The 19,431-nt window shown below is 43.3% G+C and overlaps 1 protein-coding gene across 12 annotated transcripts in view; it reads left to right on the top strand.

Annotated features, from left to right (window-relative positions):
• The window catches only part of dlg2 (discs, large homolog 2 (Drosophila)), a 214,765-nt gene that overhangs the window by 124,606 nt on the left and 70,728 nt on the right, over positions 1 to 19,431 (top strand). For 11 of the 12 annotated variants that reach the window (XM_049017487.1, XM_049017488.1, XM_049017492.1 and 8 more), the window contains one exon: positions 15,033 to 15,086. In XM_049017487.1, the coding sequence (XP_048873444.1) occupies positions 15,033 to 15,086 (54 nt within the window). Of the gene's footprint in view, positions 1 to 6,816; positions 7,382 to 15,032; positions 15,087 to 19,431 lie in introns of those variants that run through there. The other variant, XM_049017498.1, reaches the window with a different exon arrangement.

The following is a 19,431-nucleotide window of genomic DNA, read 5'->3' on the forward strand; positions in this document are numbered from 1 at the left end:
TGTCATGACTGCTTCATCGCAGAATTGATTGACCGCTCTTCCTGTTCAGTCGGACCGGCCTGGTTTTCATCCCTCTGGCATTAATTACGGCTTGCTGAGGTTTTCAGCCACTCGCATCCCCACTTAATCAAATGTGATTCGGCTGCATACGAGTACAGCCATCTCATCCCATCATATATTTTCGACGGTATTTTCGGTAGGGATTCTTTTTCTCTCCTGCACGCTCCTGGTTAGATCGGTGCCAGAAACACACAGCGTGAGAAGACGATGGTCCGTCAAAGCCTTGGCAAAAATGGTATTTTCTAAGTGGAAGAAGCAGTTGCTTACCCGGGGAGCTCAGTGAGAAGTGAGAGGGGTAGAGAGTGAGAGTGCGTGGAATTTCCCATTTACTAAAGCTCAATATACCCGTTAAGCACATTGGGATCTTCTCAAGGAGAACTTTCTGAAACTGTCCAAGTGGCCCTCAGATCTTGGCTGACAGTGGTGGGGGGGCGGCGAATCACGTCACAATGAGCTACATAATGGGAAGCCACACCAACGGGAGATTGCTTCCACTGGGGTCGTATGCCTAACCATGGTACCCCCACTTCACATCGACCACTTCAGCTGTGCAAACGGCTCTCAGCTGACCTGGCCAAGGTGCATTCGAGGGACACCGGGCCGGTTCGCTGGGACTCGCTTGTCATTGTCCTTAGGTTGAAACAGAGCTTGACGGAGCACATACTGAAGAAGCGGTTAGGCCGCCTTGACCGCATCCAGGTTTTCCAGAAGGGGGAGTCGAGGTAGGGGGGGGGCAGCTATCTTTCTGCTCTGAGACGCATCGTCGCTGCGATCCTTGCTGCCTTTCTTTGCATTTCAAAGAAATGGCACCTTTCAAGGCCGGGCGCTCGGTGCAGCTCACAGCATTTTCAAAAATGTTTAAAAAGAAAGCCATCATTTGACTTTTCTTAGGCCAGAAGTAAACAAACATTTCCAAGCACAGCTCATTCTAAGTACCATCCTAAGGCAACTTCACCAGCTGGCATAATAGGTTGTGCTTTTCACCCCCCCACCTCCCTCCCCAGCCGTTTTTAACTGTGTAACTGTTTCACAATTTTCACAAGTTTTTCAGTTTGTCTCATTTAAACCAGAAAAGTTTGATAGAATATACGCACAAGACAAAACAAATTGTTCTGTGATTATGACAATAAAACAAACTCAAGCCATACATTTTATACAACTTTTATAGTGATGTTGAGGAGATGAATTTTGCCAGGTTGGCGTGTGCCAGGGGCAAGGGGTTGGTTGGAGGGAGTCACCGCTTCCCCCTTCTCTTCCATCTGCTGGCCTTGAGTTGTTGAGATGAGGTCTGGGAAGCAGTACCGATGACCTCATCGTCTTGTGTACCCAAGATCGGGTCAGCGACTTGCTGCCACCTCCACCCCTCCTACTCTGCATTTCTAAAATAGCTGTGATATCACAGCCTCACCTTGGCCTTATTCTCTCATGAAATAATAATCAATCTGCAATATCAGCCTTATCTTTCTGATCCTACAGTTTCTGGATCATTACAGCATCGTGAAATGTTTTTATAATAGAAGGCGGCAGGGCCAGTTCTCGCTGTGTTATTTAAACTGCAGATGAATTAGTGACACTGTCCCTGGCAGGAAGCACCCCAGGTCAGCCACTGATCCACTGATGCTCATTTTGTTCGGCACGGTTATACACTGTGATAATTAACTTGTAGAGCTCCCCACTCTGTAGGTCCTTTGGATTCTGGAGTCTTGAACCTCTCGTCCCCCTAGACATTTTTGCCATGTTTCCATCATCTGACCAGCTGTTTGTTAGAATTATTCATAAAAACAGTAATTTTGTTATCTAGTCTCTTTTGGGATCGTTTGAGTTTTTCGTACGTTATTAGCAATTTCATACATTTCTTCCGTCTGTCTAACCAGCTCTGTTTCACATAGCCTCATGACTGGGCAGTCTGAGTGGCCCTCCTGACCTTGAACACTCATTAGGATCATATTCATGTCATCTTCTGAGAAATTAAAAATGAAAGCCTTCCCAGTAAGCCTGATTACGGCCAAAGGACTCCGATCGCCAAAACATTTCCATCGAGCATATTGTTTATCAGTTGGCTTTTCTGCCTGAGATGCATTTCTGCTCCTCTGACCATGTGACACTTTTTACTGCAGGCATGAATTCCTGGCTTCTCTTTGATTGGAAGTCAAGTGACAATGTTTCTAACCCTAGAACAGTGTCATTGGAAACTTGAAAAAAACCTGTAAGGTGAAGATGCCATCTTGTGGCTGGTGAATGAATTGCAAACGCACATCCCCCAAAAATGTTGCGGCAATTAGGCTGATTCATATCTCCGAATCACCTTTAGTATGTGATTCCCTGTATTGTGTTTATGCCTCCTAGGATAAACTGTAGGCTTACGGCGACTCTGCACTGGGTAAGTGGTTAGGGATCATGGATGGATATAATTGGTTTTCGTGGTTTGGTGACTGATGTGAGTTTTTTTGCCCTGTCATGGATTGGCATGCCACCCTGTTATCTCCTTGCTCATGCCGAGTGCTTTCGGGGGATAGACTCCAGGTTCACAGTGAGCTTGTACTGGTTAAGCAGCCATCAAAAATGGATGTTATTTATAGCTTTCCCCAGTGTAAAGGCCTGCAGTGAATTCTGCGCTTCTGTTTGTCAGTTTTGGTTGAGACAGACTTGGTTGTCTCATTCAAACTCATTGCAGGAACTGACATCGCCATCAAGGGATCCAACTCTGCCAAGTGAGTCTCCGTTGGAGGATTACGTGAGACGTCCCTTGTAGACGGGGTCTTTTCTGCTAGTGGTGTCTATGTTGACTTGGTCAGAACCACTGAATAGAACCACTGAGTAGCACCATTGAGTAGAACCACTGAGAAGATGGTAAAGCTGGCAAAAATCTATGTTCAGTTTCATAACTGTAATATATAATATCCTGCCCCCTTCTGGATTTATACCAAGGGCCATCTTTGGCATGACAGCATTCTATGCACCCCCTATCCCTTTTACGTGTACCCGTCCCAGTCCATTCCAATTTCACGAAATTCTCCATAAAGGTCACCTTATAAACCCTCTGTTACTCTTAGCTGGTCTAGTGGGAAAACTAGCTCCTGTCCGCATTTTACAGGAGAAAACAGGATTAGCAGTCGGAATGAGTTCTTTTCCCCAGTTCTTTTTTTTCCCCCGTTACGCCCACGCGGTGGCAGCCGTGCACCAATCACAGGGGCTGCTCTTTTCCCTGTCAGCAGAGCAAACACAGACCTGGGTACGAAAGCAATGGGGAGACAGTGCAGGTTATCGCATGCGCTCCAGCTCTTTGACACACGATGGTTTTTAGGTTCAGAGGAGGGTAACTTCAGAGGGTAGCTTCAGAGTCGACCTCAGGGTACAGACAAATCTAAATGAGGATGTATCCTGGAGGTTATAAACATCGAGACCGAAAGAGGAAGGAAAGGTGTTAATTACTCCTTTGAATGATATTAGGTCATGATTAACATTTAAGACCCATAATGTGGGCTTGGGCCTGAAAACCATGGTCATAATACCCATCTGTGCCCTGAGATCTAGATCCAAAGAGAATGGAGATTCTGCCTAGTTCCATTTAAATAGCCCAGAAGAACGTACCTCTCTCAGCAGATCCACTTAGGAGCAATGAATTATGCAATGAATTAAGTTTTTTTCTGCTCTGAGCGGCTTTTATGAGTCTGATTTTAATTCTGACAGCAGACTCAGCATTTACCAATAAAGAGATACGTGTTTAAGCCCTTTAATATGTGTTTGGGAGTCAAAGAAAAGAATACTGATTTTGCCTGTTTTAGAAACTGAATTATTATATTTTGAGGTGAGACTTAGGGTTTAAGAGGGCAAAGAGATCTTTATCTGTCATTTTTGGCCATTCATAAAGCATTCTATGCTAGTCTCCGAAAATGTGAGTGAGAGTGTGTTGTTTTATCAGAAAGAGATGGATTTTCCCCAGGCTGCTTTGCTCCTCTGCTGCCACTGCGCCTGATCTCATATCCAGCGGGTGCAGTCTCGCTTCCTGTTTTGCCCGTTCTCCAGCAACATCATCCTGGGTGACATGCTGGGGACACGCGGTGCCCTGTGGACCCATATTTCGGCTGTGTGACTAAAAAAGTCAGTCGTGAAGGTGCTAGGTGGGTCTTGGCAACACCGCTAAGGATAGCCTGATCGCCACTTCTGGTCACATGGTTATTCAGGTTTTGTTTAGCCTCTGCCTCTCGCGTCTGGACATGACTGATGGCGTGACAAGCAGAATTTTATTCTTTCGTCTTTATGCTTTGTCATGGTTTCTACCAGTGTTACATTATCATTTTGCTACATTTATAAACCAGATTGTATAGAAGGCAGAGGTTATAAATTTCTAGAGCTGTTTTATAGTTTGTTTTATTGGACTTGCAATATTTGTCAAAGCCCATAATTCCCCAGCTGTTTTGTGTGCTGCTGTTGCTAATCACCATATTGGATTCTATGTGATTTCTATGTGAATCCATGGAAATTCTGATCCGTTCGAATTTCCACAGCAGGCTGATCCCGAAAACATCGTTTGATTTGGTCAAGCAATGACCCTAAATATTTAGTGATTGAGGAAAAAAATAACACTTTACCTCTCGTTAGGATCATATTCAGTTTAATCTCAAATGTTGCCATGGATACTTCTCTTGCTGCCGCTATTCAAGTGTCATTATTTGTATTTTTGTGAGCGTTGATCCAGTATTCAGTCGAGTTATATACTGTTGTGCATGACAAAGGCAGAAATCAGTCATACATATAAGTGTTTGAGATCTGCGCAGTGACGCAGGTGACCAGTCTTTAATGAACTGCTGGGCTCCAGTAGTCAACCACCTAAATGGAGACCAAGTCATTACCTAGAACAGAGTGTATCGGAACCCAGACAAGACCAAGGCAGAGCGACACTGAGACAAGACTAAGGCAGGATGAGACCAAGACAAGACCAAGACCAAGGCAGAGCGACACTAAGACAAGACCATGACCAGGAAGAGACCAAGTCAAGTTTAGAAATAGACCACATAACACAACACACTATAAAATGTGGAGCAGAGGCACCATCTTGGGGGTAGGCAGTATGGTCTAAAATTTGTGTCACAATATAATTTCAACCATGGCCATCTTTTCTTAAAATTTCAATATAAATACTTCTATACAAATGTAGATTTTTTTTCAAATAAGATGCACCTTATTGGTTACATTTGAACTTTGAAGCAGAATGTTTTACACCCGGTCACAGTACTGTGTTAACCCTTTGAACCCTGTCCATTGTGAGTGTTTCTCTATCCCTTTGATTTTAAGGCTTATTACATTGTATGTACAAGTTAGCCAAATATGCTTTATGGTTTTGTTTTCAGGACTTTCTGGGCTACTCAGATACGTCATAATTTGATATGTAAATACTGATGCAGTCTTGATATCTTCCTCCTTATGAGGAAAAATTACTTGCACATATTGAAATTTCTCAATTTTAGTTTCATCTAATACAAAAATTTGCAGGCACTACAAATATAATCTTATATATGTTGAGATTAGAGTCTCCATGATATAGGAATGCATGGGTTTCATTGGAGACCTTTCTATGGCTTAGAATTGTGAAGGAAGACATGGTTAGTACCGGGTGGAAATGAATAACTTTGGTAGTCTATTTGGTAACATGTTATCTCATAGACAGCAATGCATGGTTTTATATTTCTAGATATATTTGTTATTTGTTACTTTACAACATCTGAAAGAAATTGACATAGAAAAGCATTGTTTATGATCAACTGAATAAACACAGACGTAACAGACGGTTTTATGCTGATTTTTTTTTATCGTTATCGCTTTTTGCTCTATGATTGGCAAAGTGAAATTTGAGAATGAGACATTTAGTTGGCATTTTAGCCTCAAACAATAAACCGATGCTCTACCACATCATTGTGTTTGAATGTAGGAGGCGTTCCAATTACACAATGGGAGCGTTTTTTTTTTCAACTGTTTTGACGGAGCACGACATCAAACATACATATACACACTTTTGTGAATAAATAGCAAATAGTAATATGTAGAATGCTGCATTTTCCCAAATCCTAGAGCTTAGTCACAGGGCCTCACCCTGCCTTTCTCCACTCTACTGGTAAAGACAGTCTCTAGTCTTTAAAGACTAGAGATCAAATGACTGTAAGTCAGTGTACTGTATTTGGTAGAGAACAGGAATATTGGGGAAGCAGAGATCAAACCGTAATTAATCTTTCTCTATTCAGACAATAAATTCTAAATGCCCATAATATCTTGGGTTGAGACATTATGTTCAGTGAAGATTGTCTGTTGAGTTTAGAACTGCATGGAATGGTTAGTCCTGAATAGTTTATTCTGACAGGATAATTTACTGGTTTTGTATCCATCCATGCTGAAGATATAATTTCATTACAAGTATCTGTGTTGAATGTGAAATTTTGAATATAGACTATATTTTTCAGTAGGTCATAAAAGGAAGGATGTGACCCTAAAATTTTCAAAACTAAAGATACTGCTATGTGCAGACTTTTGTATGGGCTACTCTGTACGGATCCCACTGCAGCATCCAGGAGTAGGAAACATAGCTGATCATGGAATACCAGGGCTGCTGTTGCCAGCTGTGCTCATCCTGCTGTTTTCATATAGACAGACCTGTAATGCAGGCTTCAGTGTCCAACCCCCAACTGTGCGGAGCATAGATTGCTTCTGCCTGGAGCCGGGGATGCTGTCAAGTCGCGCTGCAAGTTGAATCATCTATTGACAAAGAGCGAGCGGCGAGCAAACAGCGCCACGCTGCTGCTCTGCTCTCACTCTCTCTGCCGCTCTTACTCACACCACTGCCTGCTCTGAACCACCATGCTGAGACTCTGAACGCAGCCCCAGGGACTTGCTGGGGGTCGGGGCAAGTCACTCCTACTGAGTGCCTGTAGACGGGACCTTCCTCGCATTCGCCTCGTAGCTCTGACCGGTGTGAGGAGTTTTGCTTTGAGGGGCCCACACGGATCGAAGGGAACTGCCTAGCCGGTCCCGCTGTCCAGCCAGGATGACTGCTTACCTGAACAAGCAGCAGAGCTGCTGCTCTCGGGACATGGAGGCGGCTGAGGGTCCCTGTCCCTGCTCCTGGAACGATCCCCAGGGCCAGTGCTACGGCTCGCCCGCGCTGTCGTCGGCCAGCAGTACGCTGCCCCGGCAACGCGGCAAGCTGAGCGCCGTCCACTCGGACAGCCTGTGGAGGAGCCCGGGCCGAAGCGACGCCGGGGGGAGGGGTATCGACTGCGACCTCTGGGCTGACTGCGACTGTCAGCACGACTGGCGCGACCCCTACCAGGTAAATGCATCACCGTGGCAACCGGGGCAGCCCATCCCCCAGGGGAACGCTTGCTTGTATGTCCGGGAAGTAGGAGCGTGGAATTAATGAGGGCACATATAGAAAGGTGGAAAAGAGTGTCGGTATTAAAATAGAAAATGAAAGAGAAATATGAGTGTACTCTGCTACCTGCACTGCCATCTACAGCAGGCAGCTGCTGTCGACTTACTGCAGAGGTGCTGAATCTTGATGTGTGTGAACTCCGGACTTCGGTGAGTAGGGAGTGCAGCGTGCATTTGTGGCTTCTGACATGAGAAGCGCTAGGATTACTGAGAGGGGGATCCATCTCTCAGACAGCCTTTCTCGGTGAACAAACAGAGCGTACCCGCCGAATTTTAAATGCAAGCGTTCATATCCTGACGGGATGCGTGCAGCTAGGGTTCACCAGTGTTTGACTGAGGTGCGATTCCGGCATAACTTCGTGATGCGCTGTTCGGAGATGTGAGCTGTGTGGCATCTGGGAAGGGATGCTGGAGAGAATGTTTAAGCTGGGAGACACGACCAAAACTGCAGGGAAAACCCTGGCTCCCGCTGAACTGGGTTTGCAATTAGGTTGTGCTTTGAAAGTGAGTTTGGATGTTGATGGGAGAGGCTACCGGGACTTGCTCGGGTAACAGGAAAGCAGGTCGCCTTATGTCGCTAAAATAGCACTGCTGTGTCCCAGTGGCTTAGAGCCAAGGCAGAGTGGACTGTCATGTCATCGATGTAGCCTCCGCGGTCATCTTATTGAAAAACCCCTTGGCTGAGAAGCAGTAAAGAACAGCACCCCACTCTCATCAACCTTAACAGAGAGAGCCCAGAGTGCCCCATAGCACACATAGTACTGCTGTGGTACGTTTATTACAGGAGACTGGGGCTCAGCTGATTGCGGGAGCAACTGGCATTTTTTTCGGATGGGGTCAGAAGTTGAGTCTGGTTGAAGGCAAGCAGAGCTTCTCCCCAGCTGAGCCTCACACTGTTCTGCCCTTCTGGCTTTCTGAACCATAATAACAAATACACATAAAGAAGCTCTATGGCTGCACTTAATGAGAAATGTACTAAGAATCTGCACTCCTGTTATCTGCTCCATTTAATGGCCAGCTAATGTAGTGCAAGCTAATGTAGTACAAGCTAATGTAGTACAAATCAGTCACGTCAGATAAGTTTTGATAATGTGACAGTTCATCAGTATTTTTTGTGTGTTTTGCCTCTTGAAATCTAGTCACTGCTCACATGTGAGTCCATTAAACAAAACAATCAGTGTGAGAATTCGTGACTGTGATATAGTACAAAGTCAAAATGTACTGCAGGGGATTGAAGGGGCCCTGCTTGTGATGTCCAGGAGCATCCATCCATTTCCCAAACCGCTTATCCTACTGGGTCGCGGGGGGTCCGGAGCCTATCCCGGAAGCAATGGGCACGAGGCAGGGAACAACCCAGGATGGGGGGCCAGCCCATCGCAGGGCACACTCACACGCCATTCACTCACACATGCACACCTATGGGCAATTTAGCAAGTCCAATTAGCCTCAGCATGTTTTTGGACTGTGGGGGGAAACCGGAGTACCCAGAGGAAACCCCACAGCAACATGGGGAGAACATGCAAGCTCCACACACGTAACCCAGGCAGAGACTCGAACCCAGGTCCCAGAGGTGTGAGGCAACAGTGCTAACCACTGCACCACCATGCCGCCCCTCCAGGAGCATCCATCACTGCTTTAACGATGGAGACCAGTATACCCCAGCCACATCCCATGCTTCCTGGGGCATCTGTGACAAATGGGGGATGCGGTGGAGGTAGAGACTGGATGCTATGGAATGTCTGGGTCCAGCGGAAATCTGTTCTGCCACAGTTTCCTGGATTTCTCTTTCATGTAAATGATACATCGTACTTTGTCTTGCACTGATCCCACAAGTAGAAGTGCCATATTTCTCCCCCAATGAGTATGCCAGTGTCTCTTCCCTAACTGTTGACTTTTTTCCGACCAGCGATGAGCACCTGTAAAATATTGATAAGAACTTGATGTGCTATACATAGATTCCGGCCTGAATTATTAATCGGAATAAACTGGAGCGCTAAAGGCACTCCTGGAAAGCCACTTTTCGCTGAAGGCATGTACCGTTCAGAGATGAAGGGGATTTTCATCTGAAATGATCACAAATCCGGTATTAAATCGGAGGTTTGGATCAAAATTAGTGATGTGTAAAAATGTTGCACAGCAATGAGAGCTGACTCATTTAAATGTTAAAAACCATGCGCTAAACATCTAACTCACACAGATCATGAAGCTGATGAAAGAAATGAACCGATTTAACACTTTTGGACGCACAGTTTAAAAACTGATGACTACGCATTTGTTTCATTGCGAAAGATGTAGGAAATTTCAGAGGCAGCCCAATGTGGTCACCCTGGCTTTGTTACTTTGTGAAATATTGTGACTGACCAACCCTGTCAGCATCATTAAAACACCAAAGGTCCTGAAGGGATTTTCTCAGAAACAACACAACCTCATTTCTTTCTGATTATTTGCGCTTTCAATGAATTTTCCTGTTGTGTATTGCTGCATTTGTAATTCATACCAAGGGCATACATAAGTACATAAATCAGAGCCCAAGGTTACATTTCTTTTTTCATCAGTTTAGTGGACATCTTCACCTAATTCAGACTTTATTGTCATATTTTAAATGTCATGACTAGTATAGTAAAACGCAGTATACTGATTAATACGCCATGTAATTACTTTGAGTGGGGAGATGGGTTCTTCTGCTCATTTAATCACGATGCATAATTCACCCTTTTTCAACAACCACACGTTTTTAAATGAAGCTGACGTTATATGGTCATAAAGGCACAAATACACTCCCATCAGCCCCAAAGACACGTGTTAGAGTTAAAGTGGCCCTCAGTCTAATGACTGATTATTGCGCCTTCGAGACGGCTGCCCGCCAAACGAAATGGCCCGGTGATAGCTTGCGACTGAACACTCCTTTTTTTATTTGCCGGAACTAAAACAGAGAGAGATTTCATTTATTTCTCTATACTTATGGGTATTTGGCAAACGCTGCTATTTTTCCTCTCCCAGGAATGAGGTTTTACGACATTTTTTCATATTACATATCTGAATTAAAATTGCTCGCGTAGCCATTGCTGATAATGTACGTGGTTTCAGTTCATTTCTGTGTCTTTCTATTAATCCTGCAGTTTTTGGTTGTGGTTTCTTGAAAACCGCAGTTTTTTTTAAGCTCGTATTCTGGGAGGAGATGTCTGCAGGCTTACATAGAAGGTTTACGGTTATATGACATGTTCATTGCCTCCTGCCATAGAACAGGCCTGCAAAATACAGCAAAGTGAGCAAGGGACCTTTTTTTACCAAGTTCTTCACCACCAGAATAATAAACCCTTGGAAGAGTGATCTGCTGTTCTGTTCCTTCTGTAGAGGGTGACTGACGTGACACAATACGGGGAGAAGACTATGTTGTTTCCGCTTCTTCCAGTCTTGACCAGTTTAACTTAACTATAGTTTTTTTTTTTTTTTAGTATGGACTCGACAATTGGCTCTCTGGACTGATGCGGGTGCTGTCTGTAAATGTCTGCAATAGTCCTGTGGTAGAGAGTCTATAGCTCCCATTTTGACTCTAAGACTGTTCATGGGTGGCCGTTTCCTGGGGATTTGGGGGCTGGTATGCTTGGGGGGAATTGTCCCCCCCCCCCCCCCCCCCCCCACAGATGTCCTGGGCTGGCCTCTTTATTTCTCCCACTCTGATGTTGGTCACCCATTGGAGATTATGGACAAATGACTGCAGTCGATCTCATCAAGGCAATATGGCAATGAAATATTACCTATCTGAGTCTCCTCATGCTTTATCTGGGCTGGACTGACCCACTTCTCTGTTCTCCAAAGCAAAGCGGACACTCGCACTTCATGCTCAGAGACCAGAGATGGAGACAGGGGGCCGCAGATGGTGCAGCTACGTCGGTGTCCCCTTGACGGTGCTGATTTTTCAGCCAGATGGGTGCACGGTCCATGACCAGATTCAGCAGGAACGATTCAGCGTCAGAGCACACAGAGGGCATACACCCTGCCTCTCATTTGAATGTTCAAGTACAGAAGTAAACTCTGGGTAGTGGAATTTTATTTTCTGAAGCGATGAGGCAATATGTTCAGTTTGCTGAAGATCAAGGGCTGTAGTTTAAATGTGTTTGCTGGAATCGTCTCAGATCCTGATGATAATTCACACAGCAAAAAAATGATCCGTTACTAACCTCCAGTACGATTAATGATTAGAACACTGTATACTGATTACTACAGGATATAATTAACCCCATGGAGAAAGCGCCATCACTAATCCAGACTATTTCATCAGCTAAGCGTGGTTTTGCTGAAACATGGAGGTAATTTATTTTATTTTATTATTTAATTAGCAGTGTGCTTACTGCTGATTACTGGTGATGAGGTTTTTGCTTATGCTTGTTCTGATCTGTGTTTCTTGGCTGCTTTGAAGTTGATGATTTTATGCTGCTGGTACGGCATGTGATGTCAAAGATAGGCTAGATTTCATAGCCGCTGTCTTAATCTGCTAAAACACGTTTTAAATTATCCCTTCTCTGTTTTGTTAGCTGAAATAAAGGCGATAAATACAGTTCATTTAATTATTCCATCCACTTGATTATTTTCCAATTACAGAGAGTCTAAACTTGGGTGCATTTACATTTGCTCATTAATATAGCGGAAATATATTCCACTTCATTTCAGTCACAAAATGCAAATGAAATTTACAAATTTATATATAAGTAAATATTGTGTGTGTGTGTGTGTGTGTGTGTGTTTGCAAATAATATGCATTTTGCAGGTTAATGGAATAAATGCTGTTTTGGTATTGATAGTTATTCTAGTCCCATAGAAATATAAAATTTTAAAGTCCCTTGGTTTTCATAGTAATGATTTCCAAAAAATTTCAGTTCCATAGCAGTGCAGAGGTCCGGTTCTAAGGTTCCGATGGGCCTTTGCTTCAGCTTATCTTACTATGGCTAAGCGCTGTGCAGGTCACATGCACCTGGCATCTGCCCCCATCTCTTACATGTGTGCCGAGAAGAGTTGACTCGGTCAACACGAATTTCCATTTCAGGGCAAAGCCATGGAGGTTAAAGTTCCTGCCTGATTCAAATGAGCTATCATCAAATCAAAGTAACGGGCAGGTTATTAGTGTTTAAAGCATGTCTAATGCTGTGTATAATATGTCTAATGCTGTGCCCCGTTGACATGCCAGTTCTGGAGATTATTTTAGCTATTTGTGGTTATCCTTCGAAATGAACACTGCTCAGAATCCTTGTAACCTGGATGATTATGATTATTTGCATCCCTGCCTCTGCCCGTTTAGAGCATAAATGGTGTATTTAACATGTCTGTTTTTACTGGTGTACAGTACAGTGGGGAATTGTGTTTACATGTCACCTGATTTATACTGCATGTTTAAAGCAAACACCTGGCAGACCAATCATGCTGGTGTGGATTCAGGTATTGCCAAGTGTGAATCATCTGGCAGGAGACACCATAGTTGTCAAGGTTCGAGTGCCTGTGGGTGTTTTGGTTTGCAGTCAATGCTAGCTTAAGCACTTTGTCAGAGCAGTGATTTGGGCTACAGGCCTTGTTAGCTAGTGCTTTTGGGTATAAATTCTGCTCTAGTTAATATTTAATGTGAAACCTGCAGGTATTTGAAGACCAGAATTGGGTACCCTGATACAGGGAGCCTTATTAGCTGACTTACATTACTTGTCTGCCCAGGCTTGACGTCTAGTAGGCTCCTGAGGACCTAAAGTTGTTCAGGACCTAAGGGTGCTTCGTACTTTTCATTGCTTAGGTTGCCTGGCAGAAATTATTCATGTGTGCTCTACTGGATGTTTTGTGAATTACAATATAATGGGACTGTTAATTAATTTGCTCACTTTGAAAATGCCCCTCCTCTCCCTTTTGACCATTATTTTTTTCTCTATTTAAGCCATAGCTCCTCAGGCTCAGAATTCATTAATGCAGTTATCAGGGGTGCAGAGTTAGCAGAAAGTGTCCCAGTGTTTAGCACTGATCGGCTCAATAGCAATCTGCCTTAGACCCCCCCACCAGGTTTCACGTTCTGTGGAGTCACTGACCCTTAACAGGCTTTAGTGATCTTTAGGGTCAAGTTGTTCAAAAAGTTGAATGTGGATCATAATCATCCTGATTCTTACTTTTATGCCGGTTTTTCAAAGCATAATTGCATTAGATCACCCTTATTCAGATGCAAACTTTTCAAGAAAACCAGATCTGGATCACCGGTGTTCCAAATGGGATGACATATCACAATGTAGGTTACAAGCTGTGTAAAGAACCACAGGCAGAATAGCCAGTGCGGGGTCACTTTACGTGCTGATATTTGAAGAGTCAGTAAACAGTACCATGGAATAATACAAACATCCCCTTCTATTTCCAGTTTATTCTAAACAGTCACACCCCTCATCTGACTAACAAAAAATAAGTAAAAGCAAATACACAATATTCACAAATAATTTCAGAATATTTTCAACAGGTTATACTGTAAATCAAAAAAATTCTGAACAACACATACTCAAGGTTTGATCCTGATCAAAACCAAGACTGGATTACGTGATTTTATCAGAATTCGGGATCCTTTTTTTCTTTTGAACAGCCCATTTCCAAGATTTCATCCAATCCGTTTTCTGAAATCTGCTCAGATTATTTCTGAACATCTAAGCCCTGAAGCATTGGCCTAGGTGCTTCTCTAGGGTTACTTTCCAGAGGGTTAATAAAATGGAATAGTGATACTTTATTAATCCCTGTAGGGAAATTCACTTTTTGCCTACCCTGTTTCACACTCCCTGACCAAGGGGGTTAAGGGCCTTGCTCAAGGGCCTACAGACATGTGATGGTTCTGCCCAGGCTTGAGCCAGCAACCTCCCAATCACAGGCGTAGGAGCTTAGCCTGCTGAGCCATGCACTGCCCCCTTATCAAAGGCTCAAACAGTCATTGATTTGCTTGAAATGTTGCTCAATTCCAATTAACAAGGGTGAGTTTAAAATGGCTTTGGCTGCATGATCATTAGAAGAAGCTTGTTTCAGTTTAATGAACCTACCGTATCTTTGCCCATGAATCTTACCGAATTGGCTCTCCACAGTGAATCTCACCCCTGCATTCCACAGTTTATACAGTGCATTTTCAAACAGGACAACGATTGCTGCCTATTGTTGGTCTCACTATCCATATTTTTTTGTTCAAACTGTGCTGCAAACACATTTATCTGTGGTACAGTCTGATCATCTTTGGGCAAGTCGAAGGATGTTGCCTGTCTTCAATATCAAGTTGTCCTCATGAGGGTGGTGGGTGGGTGGGGGGGGGGCAGCCAATAAGAGTATCCACTGGATGCGATGCCAGTCCACAAGGAAAATCACTGTAAGCAATAGATAGAGGCGAGATGGGATTTGAACACCCAGTTCTGAGGGGCAAGAGAACAGGTGCTACCGTGCCGCACCTACTTTTGAACATGGAGTCTAATTTACATTTCAGTTTGTTTTAAGGAATGATTAGACAATGATACAGTACCTTTTGGTTTTGTTTAACCCTCATTTCTTCTCATTTTCAGGCGAGTCCTGCCCCAATTATAGTCAACACTGACACGCTGGAGACGGTACCTTATGTAAGTAGAAGGGGTTTCTTACACAAAAAAACGACATATTCTTGTAATTATTGCAAAGCCCAGTTTGTTTTCTGCTGAAGTATCCTTTCATTCAGGGCAGAGTACCTTTGTCACAAATCTGCAGCAGAGGCTGAAAGGCGGGGGGACTGAGGTACCGCTGGCAGGGAAGGAAACGGTACTGGAGCAGGGTAGCAGGTCAAAAGCAACATGGGGCCTCACTGCACAACGTTATTTAGATGGACCGGAGCTCTGGTGAATCATTACTAAGATATTGATTTTCACTGACAGGGGAGAACATATAAGTTTATACTTAAGTCAATCATTATACTTGACACTGGTTGTGGGTTTTCACATGACTAACTAGTTCTTGGTAACAAAACAGGTGATTCACTGCGATTCACTGAGTGTCTGATCAGTCCTGATTCTAGTCACCAAATAAAGTGTCTACGACAAAGACTTGGAAAATAACATAAAAGTAATAATATTAATTGTATTGACATGAAAAATATCTGTACGCTGTCTAGAGGAAAAGAGATGGTTTTGACTGTGTGGGCACTGGTGACTGCAGCAGAGGTTAGGTTTCTGGTTAGGGGCTACCCTCAAGTATGGTGACTCAAATTGGAATGGCCTTCTGTTTCATGCTGCAAATGTAAGCATTAACAAAAATAAATAATTTTTATTAATACTTTCTGGGTAAAAACACTTTAGCAGGCTGAGGGGCTGAGGATGAGCAGAGCTGGGGATGTGCTGTGCTAATCTCAGTGGAGAACAGAGTCTGGGATCAGCCATAAATCAATGGGAGACTGCGGCCATGTCTGGGCTGTAGTTGGTGCATGGAAGTGAACTGTGCAAAAAGGTGTAAAAATTAAAGTGTCACTGTGCGCCAAGGACCCACCTACCACTGGCAAGGTAACGGAGCAGAGTGGCACCTGCGGTGTGTAATTGAGCATGGAAAATGATCAGCTTCCCGGAGATGGAGCAGGTCCGGATGCTCTGGGACCTGATCTCTGTAAGTGCCATTTGGAGGCTGCCTTTAGAAGTGGGTTCTGTGTTTACTCAGGTAGTGGACAGAATGTGTGAAACTGGTCTCGGTCCTTTCTGTGATCACAGATGCAAAAAGTTATGGGGTGGTAAGCTAGCAAGATGTGATGCTTGGGTTTGTTTAAGTAAAAACAAACACCGTCATTTGGAAATACTTTACTTGTGAATGTTCTGGATACCGTATTTGGTTTGGTACTGAAAATGAATTTTCAGATATAGAAAAATTTACTTTATAGATTCATCTGATATTATCTTCTAGTTTTATTATCAAAGAATGCCATTGGTCCTCTGGTTGTACAGTAAGTGCCAAGACATCTGATTCGGGATAGCCCACTCTAGAATTTCATTGAAATCTGATGCCTGGAACCTTCTGTTCACAGAAAAAAACTCAGTGATAGAATTGTTGCTCTATATACCAGTTTTAAATAGATTTTTTCCATGGATGTCAGTGCTGATCACACAGTGGGCTAACTGTCCTTATTTATACGCGTGTTCCCGCCCTACTAAGCCAAGGAATGTGGAACAAATCATAAAAAGTGCAAGCTGAACACCTTGTCAAAGTTCATGTTTAGATTGCAAAATCTAGTTTGGAAATAAACATTTGTTAGCATTTTATGAATGCGTTCATAAATGTGCATCTATTTATATTTTATATAAATTTATAAATATCATATTTATAATTCATATTTTAATCAAATAATAAAGATAGGCTTAATGACATCTCATTCTAATACTTCATATGTCATGTAACATTACTTCTGTGTTATTGTACTTGGAGATATCTCCAAGACACAGTTCTTTACTGACAGAAAATATACTTTTGTCTAACGACAGGTGACATTTTATCGATTCAAGCTGATAAACTGTGTCATTGGTCTTTTGACTTGAAAATAATCGTGTTCTGTTACATTGAAATTCTCAGCCAAAGCAGTGTAAAGAAAGTAACACAAGCTCTTTAAAGCACAACTGACATTTTCAATATTTCAGTTAGAACAGTTGCCTTCATTTCCATAACAATACTGTAATATTTTACTGCCTGAAACACTGAGTAATACAGCATGTCCTCTGACATTTTTGAGAAATGTCAAAATATCAAAATAACGTTAATTTGAGTGAAGGGAGCCTTCATACCAACACACTCAGTCGTCATTCGCATCTCTCGTGTTGTAATTTCTGCAGCTCCTCTCGTAACAGCATCTCAGACCGTTATACTCTGTCATCTGCTTCTTAGGCCTGAAACACTTGGACACAAATCTAGAAAGTTCTAGTTTTGAGAACAATATAATTATAACGAGTTAATCAGACCATGGTCCATAGCTCAGAATCTGGATGATTCAGTGGTGAAACACCAAGGTTTTCCTTAGCACTCATGAAAATGCACTAAATAGCTATTCGCCATCGAGAAAGGGATCGCAAGGCTGCTTTCCCGTTTGTCAGAGTGCGGGTGAGCGGGCGGGCGGGCAGGCAAGTGGGCAGGAAGCGGGCAAGGAGGCGAAATACGGGGAAAACGGACAGGGAGGGTCAGGGAAACAGCGAGGAAACATCTACTCACGTTAACAAACATCAATGACGGACAAAATCCAGGGCAAGACACGGACTGAAATAGACAAGACTGGGCGAAAATAATCAGACACAGCTGGGCATGATCGGGGAGGCAAGCGTGGATAATCAGGGGGCGTGGCACACACGAGGATCAGACGAGCTGGGCGTGACACCGTTAGCAGGCAGCAACATTTTTGGTTGCTTTCTACTGCAGTGAAAAGTAGAAAAAAAAATACACATGTATTGACCGGTTGCATTGTAGTAAATTTTGGTTTGAGGCCATTTCAAGCCCACCTGAATCATGCGGCTCAACATCGTTGAAGGACGCTAAAGATGTTCCTGTGAGTTCTTGTACGCCTCCTGTCTGATCTTGTAAGGCCGCTCTGCTGCTGAACTGCCAGCTTGCTTAAACAATAGCTTAAGGAGCAGGCCGAGTTGCCCAGTGTAGTGTAACTTGGATGAATGCTGTTTGGTGGAGCTTTTCATAGCACTACTGCTTTAGCAGCCAGGCCCTGATGTAGAAAGGACATTGTACATGATGGTGGGAAGGTGCGTTTAAGTTTGGCACATGTGGTCATGGCTTAAGCTGCTAAATATAAGCTAAAATGAACAAAAAAGCATGTTAGCTGTATCTGCACAACCATGAGCACCATGCATGAGAAGCCAGTCCATTGCAGGGCACACACTCACTTACTGTATGCAATAAAGAGATGCCAGTTTTTCCTTACAGGTTATACAGCTCTGGAAAAAAATAAGAGACCGCAGCACAATTTTTAGTTTGAGGTGCGCTTCTGTGTAACCTAATATATATTGTTTTGTACGCTAACCTGGCTATTCTCTGTTTCTCTCTGATGAAGGGCTTCTTCCTTGCTTTAAGGAACATCAGTCCTGCCTCTAGGAGCCTGATATACTTTTGTCCTAACAGTGCACTTCACACCACTTAATGTTTCCCATTCATCTTAACGGTCATTTCATGTCATCCTCCAGTTCATGAGGCACTGTTGGAGAAATTGACTTTCACCTCTGGCATTAGAAGGTTGCTTCTGCCCTCTTCCTGGCTGGTTTTTAGTCTTTGCCAGTGTCCCCTGCTTCATATTGTTCTTGTGGATGCTGTCTAGATGCTGTTAGAAATTTTGAGTCTGCAAGCAACCTGCTGCTCAGTGTAGCCTTCTGCCAGCAGAACCAGGATTTAACAATGCAGATTCTTAAAATTCAGGAGTGGTCCCCTCATTTTTTGCAGAGCTGTATACATCCAGCCTTCAGCTAAGGACTAAACCTACCTTAAAAGGGACTAAAATTACCCATCTCACATTAATTTCGGGAGATTTGAAACGTCCTGAATGGGATGTCTTATGTTCTGTACAGTTAATTGTTTATATGCTTGTTTCTGAGATTCATAAACAGTAGCTACACCTCTTCTTCGATCACATAATATTTGAGAGACAGGAATGTGAAACTGAGGAAACACTGAGAAAAGCCAGGATCTGTGCATCACATCCACTCTTGTGTTTTTAAAATAAGTCTCGGGGTTTATTTTGAAAAGTTTCCATTAATGGAAGCAATGTTTGGTCTGTTCACTATAAACACAATCAAAGGACATGTCATGACACAATAAGAGTCTAATGCCACTGGAGTGCCATGTGCCTGGAGAAATACATTTTCCAGCAGTGGCGAGTGGTTTCTGATTGACAGTATTGCCACAGATGCAATCTATAATTTACTTAACACGTACATATTATGGTGATTTGTCTTGTATATTGTG

The sequence above is a fragment of the Brienomyrus brachyistius genome, chromosome 6, assembly GCF_023856365.1.
Source record: "Brienomyrus brachyistius isolate T26 chromosome 6, BBRACH_0.4, whole genome shotgun sequence".
NCBI lineage: Eukaryota > Metazoa > Chordata > Actinopteri > Osteoglossiformes > Mormyridae > Brienomyrus > Brienomyrus brachyistius.